General features: G+C 51.7%; 1 protein-coding gene and 1 long non-coding RNA gene across 2 annotated transcripts; one reads left to right on the top strand and one right to left on the bottom strand.

The window, feature by feature from the left end:
• Window positions 1-3: 3 nt before the first annotated feature.
• On the bottom strand, window positions 4-9,003 carry LOC118361702 (lipase member H-like). The gene is made up of 11 exons (XM_035741851.2): window positions 8,192-9,003; window positions 5,805-5,910; window positions 5,417-5,699; window positions 5,197-5,305; window positions 4,990-5,091; window positions 4,775-4,864; window positions 4,537-4,704; window positions 4,304-4,393; window positions 4,080-4,188; window positions 3,818-3,991; window positions 4-631 (listed from the first exon to the last, which is right to left on the bottom strand). Exons 1-11 carry the CDS (start codon window positions 8,241-8,243, stop codon window positions 547-549), a joined length of 1,368 nt encoding a protein of 455 aa, XP_035597744.1. The 5' UTR covers window positions 8,244-9,003; the 3' UTR covers window positions 4-546.
• LOC118361703 (uncharacterized) lies at window positions 4,593-7,869 on the top strand. Its single transcript, XR_004821047.2, has 3 exons — window positions 4,593-4,722; window positions 7,240-7,298; window positions 7,750-7,869. It is a non-coding gene; the product is annotated as an uncharacterized LOC118361703 (long non-coding RNA).
• Window positions 9,004-13,251: the final 4,248 nt, after the last annotated feature.

Genomic DNA, 13,251 nt, shown 5'->3' with positions numbered 1-13,251 from the left:
CCTCTGTCTGCATTAAAATACAGAAATGTCATAGCAACATGACCATTCTTTGTAAGGCAGAGAGCGAGAGCAGTCCAAAAAACCCTCCTGATAAGATAAATCCCACTGAGCAGCATCATTATTAATGACTTAATGTCTGTATGGTCCGCCAGTGTTCTGTTGTCCTCCCAAAGAACAATCGGAAGGCCCTCTGTAATCATCTGAAAGAACTGGAGAGCAGTCAGAAACATGGTGATGGCTCCACCTAGTCTTCACCTTCTATGACGTGTCAAACTTGTTCCACGGATGGCCGAGTGTCTGCGGGTATTCGCTCCTCCCTTGAATTAAGGTCACTGATTTTGTAAGAATTCAAGACCTAAACAGCAGACAGTAGGCCCCCCATGGAATGAGTTTGACACCCATGGTATGCCAAAGCCTGTGATCCCGCAGCTTGGCTAGACGGGCAGTGTGAGGGTGAACACGGTCAACTTTCTGCCCCTTTTGGTTCTGCATGTGTGACTGGGGAGACCCTGTGTGTATGTGAGGGGAGCGGTCTTCAGTGATGGCTCAGAGGCGAGGGTCGCAGGGCAGCGGGCGGAACGCCACCTCAATATTCTCCTCCATGATGATGTCATAGCGACACATCAGCGGGCTGGAGGGATGAGAGAAAGGTATAGTTGGAGAGAGAGGCAGGAGGGAGGATGACTGGGGAGAGAGGCGGGAGGGAGGATGACTGGGGAGAAGAGGGAGGATGACTGGGGAGAGAGGCGGGAGGGAGGATGACTGGGGAGAGAGGCGGGAGGGAGGATGACTGGGGAGAGAGGCGGGAGGATGACTGGGGAGAAGAGGGAGGATGACTGGGGAGAGAGGCGGGAGGGAGGATGACTGGGGAGAGAGGCGGGAGGATGACAGAGGAGAGAGGAGGGAGGATGACTGGGGAGAGGAGGGAGGATGACTGGGGAGAAGAGGGAGGATGACTGGGGAGAAGAGGGAGGATGACTGGGGAGAAGAGGAGGATGACTGGGGAGAAGAGGGGAGGATGACTGGGGAGAAGAGGGAGGATGACTGGGGAGAGATGACTGAGGATGAGGGGAGGGAGGATGACTGGGGAGAGAGGCGGGAGGGAGGATGACTGGGGAGAGAGGCTGGGAGAGAGGCGGGAGGGAGGATGACTGGGGAGAGAGGAGGGAGGAGGAGGGAGGATGACTGGAGAAGAGGGAGGATGACTGGGGAGAAGAGGGAGGATGACTGGGGAGAAGAGGGAGGATGACTGGGGAGAGAGGCGGGAGGGAGGATGACTGGGGAGAGAGGCAGGAGGGAGGATGACTGGGGAGAGAGGCAGGAGGGAGGATGACTGGGGAGAGAGGCGGGAGGGAGGATGACTGGGGAGAGAGGCGGGAGGGAGGATGACTGGGGAGAGAGGCGGGAGGGAGGATGACTGGGGAGAGAGGAGGAGGGAGGATGACTGGGGAGAGAGGGAGGAGGGAGGATGACTGGGGAGAGAGGCGGGAGGGAGGATGACTGGGGAGAGAGGCGGGAGGGAGGATGACTGGGGAGAGAGGGAGGATGACTGGGGAGAGGAGGGAGGATGACTGGGGAGAAGAGGGAGGATGACTGGGGAGAAGAGGGAGGATGACTGGGGAGAGAGGGAGGACTGGGGAGAAGGAGGGAGGATGACTGGGGAGAGAGGCGGGGAGGGATGACTGGGGAGAAGAGGGGGGATGACTGGGGAGAGAGGAGGGAGGGGGAGGATGACTGGGGAGAGGAGAGGGAGGGAGGATGGAGGGGAGGAGGGAGGATGACTGGGGAGAGGGAGGAGGGGGAGGAGACTGGGGAGAAGAGGGAGGATGACTGGGAGGAGGGAGGATGACTGGGGAGAAGAGGGAGGATGACTGGGGAGAGGAGGATGACTGGGGAGAAGAGGGAGGATGACTGGGGAGAAGAGGGAGGATGACTGGGGAGAAGGGGAGGATGACTGGGGAGAAGAGGGAGGATGACTGGGGAGAAGAGGGAGGATGACTGGGGAGAAGAGGGAGGATGACTGGGGAGAAGAGGGAGGATGACGGGAGAAGAGGGAGGATGACTGGGAGAGAGAGGATGACGGGAGGAGGATGACTGGGGAGAGGAGGGAGGATGACTGGGGAGAAGAGGGAGGATGACTGGGGAGAAGAGGGAGGATGACTGGGGAGAAGAGGGAGGATGACTGGGGAGAAGAGGGAGGATGACGGGAGAAGAGGGAGGATGACTGGGGAGAGAGGCGGGAGGGAGGATGACTGGGGAGAGGAGGGAGGATGACTGGGGAGAAGAGGGGGAGGATGACTGGGGAGAAGAGGGAGGATGACTGGGGAGAAGAGGGAGGATGACTGGGGAGAAGAGGGAGGATGACTGGGGAGAGAGGTGGAAGGGAGGATGACTGGGGAGAGAGGAGGGGAGGAGGATGACTGGGGAGAGAGGAGGGAGGGAGGATGACTGGGGAGAGAGGAGGGAGGGAGGATGACTGGGGAGAGAGGAGGGAGGGAGGATGACTGGGGAGAGAGGAGGGAGGGAGGGAGGGAGGATGACTGGGGAGAAGAGGGAGGATGACTGGGGAGAAGAGGGAGGATGACTGGGGAGAAGAGGGAGGATGACTGGGGAGAAGAGGGAGGATGACTGGGGAGAGAGGCGGGAGGGAGGATGACTGGGGAGAGAGGCGGGAGGGAGGATGACTGGGGAGAGAGGGAGGATGACTGGAGAGGGAGGGAGGATGACTGGGGAGAAGAGGGAGGATGACTGGGGAGAAGAGGGAGGATGACTGGGGAGAAGAGGGAGGATGACTGGGGAGAAGAGGGAGGATGACTGGGGAGAAGAGGGAGGATGACTGGGGAGAGAGGAGGGAGGGAGGGAGGATGACTGGGGAGAGAGGAGGGAGGGAGGGAGGGAGGGAGGATGACTGGGGAGAGAGGAGGGAGGGAGGATGACTGGGGAGAGAGGAGGGAGGGAGGATGACTGGGGAGAGAGGAGAGAGGGAGGATGACTGGGGAGAGAGAGGAGGGAGGGAGGGAGGATGACTGGGGAGAGAGAGGAGGGAGGGAGGGAGGATGACTGGGGAGAGAGGAGGGAGAGAGGATGACTGGGGAGAGAGGAGGGAGAGAGGATGACGGGGGAGAGAGGAGAGAGGGAGGATGACTGGGGAGAGGCGGGAGGGAGGATGACTGGGGAGAGGAGGGAGGATGACTGGGGAGAAGAGGGAGGATGACTGGGGAGAGGCGGGAGGGAGGATGACTGGGGAGAGAGGCGGGAGGGAGGATGACTGGGGAGAGAGGCGGGAGGGGGGATGACTGGGGAGGGAGAGGACGGGGAGGGAGGGAGGATGACTGGGGAGAGAGGCGGAGGGAGGATGACTGGGGAGAGAGGCGGGAGGGAGGATGACTGGGGAGAGAGGCGGGAGGGAGGATGACTGGGGAGAGAGGCGGGAGGGAAGATGACTGGGGAGAGAGGCGGGAGGGAAGATGACTGGGGAGAGAGGCGGGAGGGAAGATGACTGGGGAGAGAGACGGGAGGGAAGATGACTGGGGAGAGAGGAGAGAGGGAGGATGACTGAGGAGAGAGGGAGGATGACTGGGGAGAGAGGAGAGAGGGAGGATGACTGGGGAGAGAGGAGAGAGGGAGGATGACTGGGGAGAGAGGCGGGAGGGAGGATGACTGGGGAGAGAGGCGGGAGGGAGGATGACTGGGGAGAGAGGCGGGAGGGAGAATGACTGGGGAGAGAGGCGGGAGGGAGGATGACTGGGGAGAGAGGCGGGAGGGAGGATGACTGGGGAGAGAGGCGGAAGGGAAAAGTGTGTGTGGGGGGTCTCACCTGTCAGGTTGCTCCAGGGGGGTGAGGCGGATGTGGAGTAGTCTGATTTTGTAGCGAGGGCCTATCATATTGCCGCTTGCGATGCGGAGGGATATCTTCTGGACGGGCTGCAGGTCCTCATCAAACTGGACCAACAGACGGGTGGAGGTGTACTGCTCAAACTTGAACCGCTTACTGTGGAGGAGAGGAATGGAGAGGGTAAGTGGGATAGAGAGTTAAGAGGTCTTACTGTCATGTGTATCTGTGTGTGTGTGAGACTTACCGATCTATGCGTGCCTCACTGAAGTTCCTGCCACTGTGTAGTCTGAGGATGATGACTCCCCAGCGCAGGTACTGGTTCCATGTCACCATGTCCACCCTGTAGCTGGTCTCTACACACACAGGACACACAGTGTTATACACACACAATTCATATTTGAGAAATCACTGCTATAGAAGCATTATGTATGTTAATCACTGATTAATAGTAAGGGGTGTGGGACTTACTTTGATAAGGTAATGTGGCAGTGGTGGTGAAATAGGCCTTGGTCTGACCCAATCGCAACAGAGTATCCCTCCACCTGCTGATGTCGTAACCTGCGGGGTAACCATGGATACATCATTCAGGATGGTTGGTATGGCAATCAATCTACTTGATAGAAGATTTGATGACAAACACATTTTCCCATGTTTACAGATTGAGTGAGATTTTGGGTTTAGTTGGAAGGTTGTCCTTTCACCTAGCATGGGACAGGGGGCGGGCTTAAAGGCTTCACACTGCAGACACCGCCCATCCAGGAAGTCGCTGTAGGAGGAGCAAGGGTAGCCTGTGAGGCTGCAGGTCCGGTTGAGAGCACACAGGTACAGGAACACAGAGCGCTGGTGGTCACACACAAAATACGACTTCCCTACGAAAGAGAAAAGCTGTGAGTTATAATATGAGTTATTGTGTGTGGTGTGTGTGTGTGTTAATCTCACCTGAGAAGATGGTCTTGGGGCAGCCTGGCTGATCAGATCCTCCGTTGGCATAGTAGTCAATATGGCCATGTTGACCTCTGAGACCAAACGCTACGTGAAAAAAATAGGAAGATCCCAAAGTTACAGATAATACAGGACATGAAATTACACTCATCACAAAAACACCTAGAGAATCCCTCGCCCCCCACACAAACACACAGCATGTCGGTACTTGCAGTTCATGTCAGTGTGTAGTACGTCTACAAACATGGCATCTGAAGGGTCTAGTCTCTCATCAGCAGTCGCTCCAGTGAACATGGGCCCTGCTGGGTCCAGACCTGGACAACAATGAATCAATTAATACATTCATTAATGCATCAATAAATGAAGTCAATTAATCAATCAAATAGTAGCTTTTCAGTCACAAACAGTCTCTCTCCTACCTGTAATGCGGCCAATCTTGCCCTTCAGGTTTGCTCCTACAAACCCAGCTAGGTGAGCTCCTAGACTCACCCCGATCAGGTGGATTGAACTCAGAGGTGCTCCCTCCTCCTAAACACACACAGTGAACAATTAGCAACATTGACACAAGACTCATAGAACAACTGATCAATGAGTCACAGAAAACGAGCAATATCCCACTCCCACCACACACACACACACCTGCATGCTGAGTATGAAGCCGGTGAGGTTATTGGCAGCCTGTCGGGTGTTGGCCACAGCAGTGAAGTAGTTAAGGTTAGCAGCTCCTCTGTTCCAGTCCACCACCAGGATGTTCATGTCCTCCTGCTCAGACAGCAGCTGGACGATGTGATCCACCCAGACCGGAGGGGCCCCAGTGGGCCGGTAGCCATGGATGACGAAGGCCGTGGGCAGGGAGAAGTTGAAGAGTGGCTGGTAGGACAGGTGGTGGTGGTTCACCTCTCTGCCGCAGCGCAGGTTAGACCTAGTGGAAGGAGGGGAATACTTTTATGTGGAAAATGTGTCTTTTTTACTTTTTAACCGAACCGCAGACACACACATTCATGTTCACACACACACTCTAACCTACTTGGTGTAGAGCAGCAGCTTAACATTCAGGGTGGTCCCAAGGAAGCACTCATGGAAGTCCAGGTCTGTAAAGTCATCACACAGTTCACCTACACCATTCTTCTGGCCTGGGGAGAGAAGGGGAGGATGTGTACATGTGCTCATTGATACCCTGCTAGGTCAGCATCAGGTCATTCTCTGATCTTACTGTGAACCTCAACGCATTCTTCTGGCCTGGGGAGAGAAGGGGAGGATGTGTACATGTGCTCATTGATACCCTGTTAGGTCAGCATCAGGTCATTCTCTGATCTTACTGTGAACCTCAACGCATTCTTCTGGCCTGGGGAGAGAAGGGGAGGATGTGTACATGTGCTCATTGATACCCTGCTCGGTCAGCATCAGGTCATTCTCTGATCTTACTGTGAACCCCAATGCATTCTTCTTTCCTTATGCATTTAAACATGAGCAGACAGCTGGCGAATGAAGACGGTGAATACCGAAGATTTGCATTTATAAAAGATAGATAAGCACTGGCCTAACTCTGACCTCTTTACATTGCTATTCACCCCTACCATTCTGTCTCACTTTCTCCCCCTCCCCTAGCCACTGTTCTTTGTCACAGGTGAACGGTTAAAGGTGCCGGTCTGAACCTTGCTCTGGAAAATTATCCTCCTGTGGTTTGTTTTGCTTTGTGATACTGTAGTGTCCCTCCTTGACTGCAGCCAGGCGTTGACTGTATGGCGCTAGGGGCTTTAGCCTTTTACCATGTAGCATTAACCACAAGACAGCATCATGAGTTTTACCATGTAGCATTGAGTGTCATGATTCGGTAGCATTAGCATGTAGCATGTTAACATTCAAACCACATAGGTTATTAGTGTTAGCATGTAGGCTAGCTCCCAGTGTCATGCTAGCGGCTTTAGTGGTGATCCATGCTCTCTAATTAGCAGATTGTCCTCTGCTGTTACTCTCAATTGGATCACGGTGCTATAAAAAAGCAGCTCATCCTGTCACAGCTTTCTATCTTCCTCTGTGGCCCCAATCCCCTTTCTCAACAATCTTCCTGTCCTCAATTCATGACCCGTGACCTCACAGAAGTACACACACACACTGCACACTAATTTCTCCACTCAGGGATAGTTGGGGAAGAGAAGGCACGTACATGGCAGTTATTTGAGTCTGTTCCGGAGAGAGTGTAGAATGACGTCTGAAACCTGGAGTCTGCTAACACCGTGGTTCTCAAAACTCCTCAGCGACCCCCGTTGTTTTAACAAATTTGTTGTAGCTCTGAACTAATTCCAAATGTGGCCAATGTGCTCAATGCAGTTTCACGTAGAAATGTGACTCATTTCACCACCCCCGCACAGGACTAAGATTTAAGATCAAAGGCCTGATCACCTGCATGTCCACCAATGTTGTTTACATGTAGAAATGTCCCTGTGGTCTGTCTTACACAGGGAAAAGCTGTAGAAGCATTAAGACGCGGATCAGTGAGCACCGCCGCATATAAGGACAGGTGAGACAAAAAACCCTGTTGCTGTTCATTTTGTACAAGCTGGACATCCTGTTAGTTCTCTGAGACACATTGGAATAGAAATGGTCAAGATGTCACGGAGGGGAGGAAGATGGAGAGGAAACTTCTTCAAAGGGAATCTTTCTGGATCCACAGGCTGAACACACTGCCTCCTCTTGGCCTCCACAGTCTCTTCTTGGCCTTAATTAGACTTAAACTCATTTTTATAGTTCCAAAATGTCCAAATGATTCGTGTACTTTTTCACCCAAATTGAATATTCTGTGTGTGTATATATTTTACTTTAAATATATATATATTTTACTGTAAATATTGATCACATTCCTGGTGTATGGTCATATATTTTGATGAATGTTAATATTGTGCACAATGTTGATATTGTGCACAGTGTTGATATTGCGCTCTTATGTTATATATTTGTACCTCCTGTTTCAGGAAGTGTCACTGAGTACTGCCCATATATATAGGACCTTCCACCCCAACCTGGGATACGGATGCCTGATGAAGACCTACGTGTCAAAAACATTCTTATAATAAAATCACCTGGGAACATGAGCAGCAGTGTGCTGTGTTTAATTATTATTATTAATTGTTTTTAGCTTTTTCAGCTCTGGTTCACCTAGTCAAGGACTTGATGATTAGTTGACAAGTTGAATCAGGTGTGCTAGCTGTGGAATAGAGGAAACACATGGAACGGCTGAAAGTCCCGGGGGAGAGGTTGGAGAAACACTGTGCTAACAGATGCGAGACAGAAAACAACACTTTTCTCTCTCTGTAAACTGTGGGATAGAGGGGTGATGGGGTCAGAACAGGCAGACCTCACACAACTAGCTCAACACCCACACACACACTTTGATCATGGAAATATGAATCTTACCTTTGCAGAGCATGAGGGTGCCCACCAAACCGAGGAGTTGCCAGAGTAACATCCTTACAACCAAGAGAAAGAGGGAAAGAAGGAGGGAGATACTAGAGGGAGGTTTGTCTGAGAGAGGAAAGAATGGGAGCTCTTAGTAATACAGAGAGCGGGAGGGAGGGAGGGAGCAGGGGAGGGAAGAGCTAACTGACCAGAGCAGAGAGAGAGATGTTGAGGTGACTAGGTGTGTTGGTATCTGGGTGAACCAATAAAACTCTTGAGTAGAGCAACACGCTCACTGCCAACAAAACACAAACACACTGCCAACAACACCCCACTCATTACACATCTCACTGTACACAGAGGAGGAGGATCGATGGAAGGAGAGAGACGAAGTACATCAGTATATAATAGTCATTCTAACCGTATTTCTTTATTCCTACTGGATCCTATACTTTTTTGTCTTTGGTAATATTTAGTGCTAATAAAGCATTATTGACTTGTACTGCAAGAGGGGAAAGAGAAGGCTCGAGACATGACACTTACTATTATTCTCCTCTGTTTCCAATGAGTCACCATGTACCTCCTAATCAGTCTTTCTCCATCTCTCCTTCCTTGCCTCTCCTTTATGCTCTATTCTCTATTCTCTCCATCCCTCTCTCATACTATCTGCCTCTATGTACTCAATTCCATCAATCGCAACTCTCCCATACATGTGAGGACCTGGTTGCCGCTGGCCAGCCCAGGCAGGAGTGCTCTCTGTGGGGCAGCTGTGTTCTGACAGGAGCATCTCTCTATGGAGTTCCACATGAGCAGGGTTATTAATAGCATCAGAGCTGTGGTAACACTAACCGTCCCTGCCTATACCCACTATTTACTGACTACAGCATTAAATGTACAGTATGGGCTTTAAATACATATAATTTAAAGGCAGAGTACAGGGCAGAGGCATCAAAAGCAACAAATCAGAAGCTGTCCAACCCTGCCCATTTCCCTGGTTACCTCTGAGAATCTTTCATAATGGTCCAGGCTGCAGGGCATGTATACTTACACATTTGTAATGTATACTTATGAATACTTATTGTATGTCCCATTGCTGCCTGGTTCAAAGTTTCCCATCTAGTTGAACTTCAATTGTGTAGGCTAATACCAGTTGAGATGGTTTAGTTCAGGGGCCAATGCAGTGGCCTTCTGTTCATTCTGTAGACTTTGGGGGTCGATGATCTGGACCATGGACTGTGTAAGGGGTTGGTCTATGGAGTCTTAGACCACCAAGTTTAGGGCAGGGTCATCCAGCATTCCTCCTGAAGAGCTACTCTCCAGAGGACCTTGATTCTCCAGGTGGGGAGCCAGGTCCTGATCATTCTCCAGGTGAGGAGCAAGGACAAGATCATTCTCCAGGTGAAGAGTCAGATCCTGATCATTCTCCAGGTGAGGAGCTAGGACCAGATCATTCTCCAGGTGAAGGGTCAGATCCTGATCATTCTCCAGGTGAGGAGCCAGGTCCGGATCATTCTAACGTTGAAGAGTCAGTTCCTGATCATTCTCCAGGTGAGGAGCCAGGTCCGGATCATTCTCTAGTTGAAGAGTCAGGTCCTGATCATTCTCCAGGTGGGGAGCCAGGTCCTGATCATTCTCCAGTTGAAGAGTCAGGTCCTGATCATTTTCCAGGTGGGGAGCCAGGTCCTGATCATTCTCCAGTTGAAGAGTCAGGTCCTGAGCATTCTCCAGGTGAAGAGTCAGGTCCTGATTATTCTCCAGGCGAGGAGCCATGTCCAAATCATTCTCCAGGTGGGGAGCCAGGCCCCAATCATTCTCCAGGTGGGGAGCCAGGCCCTGATCATTCTCCAGTTGAAGAGTCAGGTCCTGAACATTCTCCATATGTGGAGCCAGGTCCTGATCATTCTCCAGGTGAGGAGCCACGTCCTGATCATTCTCCAGGTGGGGAGCCAGGTCCTGATCATTCTCCAGTTGAAGAGTCAGGTCCTGATCATTCTCCAGGTGGGGAGCCAAGTCCTGAGCATTCTCCAGGTGGGGAGCCAGGCCCTGATCATTCTCCAGTTGAAGAGTCAGGTCCTGAACATTCTCCATATGTGGAGCCAGGTCCTGATCATTCTCCATATGTGGAGCCAGGTCCTGATCATTCTCCAGTTGAAGAGTCAAGTCCTGATCATTCTCTAGGTGAAGAGTCAGGTCCTGATCATTCTCTAGGTGAGGAGCCAGGTCCGGATCATTCTCCAGTTGAAGAGTCAGGTCCTGATCATTCTCCAGATGAAGGGTCAGGTCCTGATCATTCTCCAGTTGAAGAGTCAGGTCCTGATCATTCTCCAGTTGAAGAGTCAGGTCCTGATCATTCTCCAGTTGAAGAGTCAGGTCCTGATCATTCTCCAGTTGAAGAGTCAGGTCCTGATCATTCTCCAGTTGAAGAGTCAGGTCCTGATCATTCTCCAGTTGAAGAGTCAGGTCCTGATCATTCTCCAGTTGAAGAGTCAGGTCCTGATCATTCTCCAGTTGAAGAGTCAGGTCCGGATCATTCTCCAGGTGGGGAGCCAGGTCCTGATAATTCTCCAGTTGAAGGGTCAGGTCCTGATCCTTCTCCAGTTGAAGAGTCAGGTCCTGATCCTTCTCCAGTTGAAGAGTCAGGTTCTGATCATTCTCCAGGTGGGGAGCCAGGTCCTGATCATTTTCCAGTTGAAGAGTCAGGTCCTGATCATTCTCCAGTTGAAGAGTCAGGTCCTGATCATTCTCCAGTTGAAGAGTCAGGTCCTGATCATTCTCCAGTTGAAGAGTCAGGTCCTGATCATTCTCTAGGTGAGGAGCCAGGTCCTGATCATTCTAAAGTTGAAGAGTCAGGTCCTGATCATTCTCCAGGTGGGGAGCCAGGTCCCGATCATTCTCCAGTTGAATAGTCAGGTCCTGATCATTCTCCAGGTGAAGAGTCAGGTCCTGATCATCCTCCAGGTGAAGAGTCAGGCCCTGATCATTCTCCAGGTGGGGAGCCAAGTCCGGAGCATTCTCCAGTTGAAGAGTTAGGTCCTGATCATTCTCCAGGTGAGGAGCCAGGTCCTGATCATTCTCCAGGTGAGGGGCCAGGTCCTGATCATTCTCGAGGTGGGGAGCCAGGTCCTGATCATTCTCCATATGTGGAGCCAGGTCCTGATCATTCTCCATATGTGGAGCCAGGTCCTGATCATTCTCCAGTTGAAGAGTCAAGTCCTGATCATTCTCTAGGTGAAGAGTCAGGTCCTGATCATTCTCTAGGTGAGGAGCCAGGTCCGGATCATTCTCCAGTTGAAGAGTCAGGTCCTGATCATTCTCCAGATGAAGGGTCAGGTCCTGATCATTCTCCAGTTGAAGAGTCAGGTCCTGATCATTCTCCAGTTGAAGAGTCAGGTCCTGATCATTCTCCAGTTGAAGAGTCAGGTCCTGATCATTCTCCAGTTGAAGAGTCAGGTCCTGATCATTCTCCAGTTGAAGAGTCAGGTCCGGATCATTCTCCAGGTGGGGAGCCAGGTCCTGATAATTCTCCAGTTGAAGGGTCAGGTCCTGATCCTTCTCCAGTTGAAGAGTCAGGTCCTGATCCTTCTCCAGTTGAAGAGTCAGGTCCTGATCATTCTCCAGGTGGGGAGCCAGGTCCTGATCATTTTCCAGTTGAAGAGTCAGGTCCTGATCATTCTCCAGTTGAAGAGTCAGGTCCTGATCATTCTCCAGTTGAAGAGTCAGGTCCTGATCATTCTCTAGGTGAGGAGCCAGGTCCTGATCATTCTAAAGTTGGGGAGCCAGGTCCCGATCATTCTCCAGTTGAATAGTCAGGTCCTGATCATTCTCCAGGTGAAGTCAGGTCCTGATCATCCTCCAGGTGGGGAGCCAAGTCCGGAGCATTCTCCAGTTGAAGAGTTAGGTCCTGATCATTCTCCAGGTGAGGAGCCAGGTCCTGATCATTCTCCAGGTGGGGAGCCAAGTCCGGAGCATTCTCCAGTTGAAGAGTTAGGTCCTGATCATTCTCCAGGTGAGGAGCCAGGTCCTGATCATTCTCCAGGTGAGGGGCCAGGTCCTGATCATTCTCGAGGTGGGGAGCCAGGTCCTGATCATTCTCCAGTTGAAGCGTCAGGTCCTGATCATTCTCCATGTGTGGAGCCAGGTTCTGATCATTCTCCAGTTGAAGAGTCAGGTCCTGATCATTCTCCAGTTGAAGAGTCAGGTCCTGATCATTCTCCAGTTGAAGAGTCAGGTCCTGATCATTCTCCAGGCGAGGAGCCATGTCCAAATCATTCTCCAGGTGGGGAGCCAGGCCCCAATCATTCTCCAGTTGAAGAGTCAGGTCCTGAACATTCTCCATATGTGGAGCCAGGTCCTGATCATTCTCCATATGTGGAGCCAGGTCCTGATCATTCTCCATATGTGGAGCCAGGTCCTGATCATTCTCCAGGTGGGGAGCCAGGTCCTGATCATTCTCCAGTTGAAGAGTCAGGTCCTGATCATTCTCCAGTTGAAGAGTCAGGTCCTGATCATTCTCCAGTTGAAGAGTCAGGTCCTGATCATTCTCCAGTTGAAGAGTCAGGTCCTGATCATTCTCTAGGTGAGGAGCCAGGTCCTGATCATTCTAAAGTTGAAGAGTCAGGTCCTGATCATTCTCCAGGTGGGGAGCCAGGTCCCGATCATTCTCCAGGTGAAGAGTCAGGTCCTGATCATTCTCCAGGTGAAGAGTCAGGTCCTGATCATTCTCCAGGTGGGGAGCCAAGTCCTGAGCATTCTCCAGTTGAAGAGTTAGGTCCTGATCATTCTCCAGGTGAGGAGCCAGGTCCTGATCATTCTCCAGTTGAAGAGTCAGGTCCTGATCATTCTCCAGGTGGGTAGCCAGGTCCTGATCATTCTTCAGTTGAAGAGTCAGGTCCTGATCATTCTCCAGTTGAAGTGTCAGGTCCTGATCATTCTCCAGTTGAAGAGTCAGGTCCTGATCATTCTCCAGTTGAAGAGTCAGGTCCTGATCATTCTCCAGTTGAAGAGTCAGGTCCTGATCATTCTCCAGTTGAAGAGTCAGGTCCTGATCATTCTCCAGTTGAAGAGTCAGGTCCTGATCA

Source organism: Oncorhynchus keta, chromosome 28 (assembly GCF_023373465.1).
Source record: "Oncorhynchus keta strain PuntledgeMale-10-30-2019 chromosome 28, Oket_V2, whole genome shotgun sequence".
Taxonomy (NCBI): domain Eukaryota; kingdom Metazoa; phylum Chordata; class Actinopteri; order Salmoniformes; family Salmonidae; genus Oncorhynchus; species Oncorhynchus keta.
The sequence above is the reverse complement of the archived record's forward strand: the minus strand, read 5'-3'. Positions and strand labels throughout refer to the sequence as shown.

Coding starts and splice junctions, on each gene's coding strand:
- LOC118361702 (XM_035741851.2), bottom strand. CDS start 8,243: ATGTTACTCTGGCAACTCCTCGGTTTGGTGGGCACCCTCATGCTCTGC. Junction 4,865..4,989: donor ACTACACACTGACATGAACT/GCAAGTACCGAC, acceptor TTTTTCACGTAG/CGTTTGGTCTCAGAGGTCAA. Junction 4,394..4,536: donor CGCCCCCTGTCCCATGCTAG/GTGAAAGGACAA, acceptor GTTACCCCGCAG/GTTACGACATCAGCAGGTGG.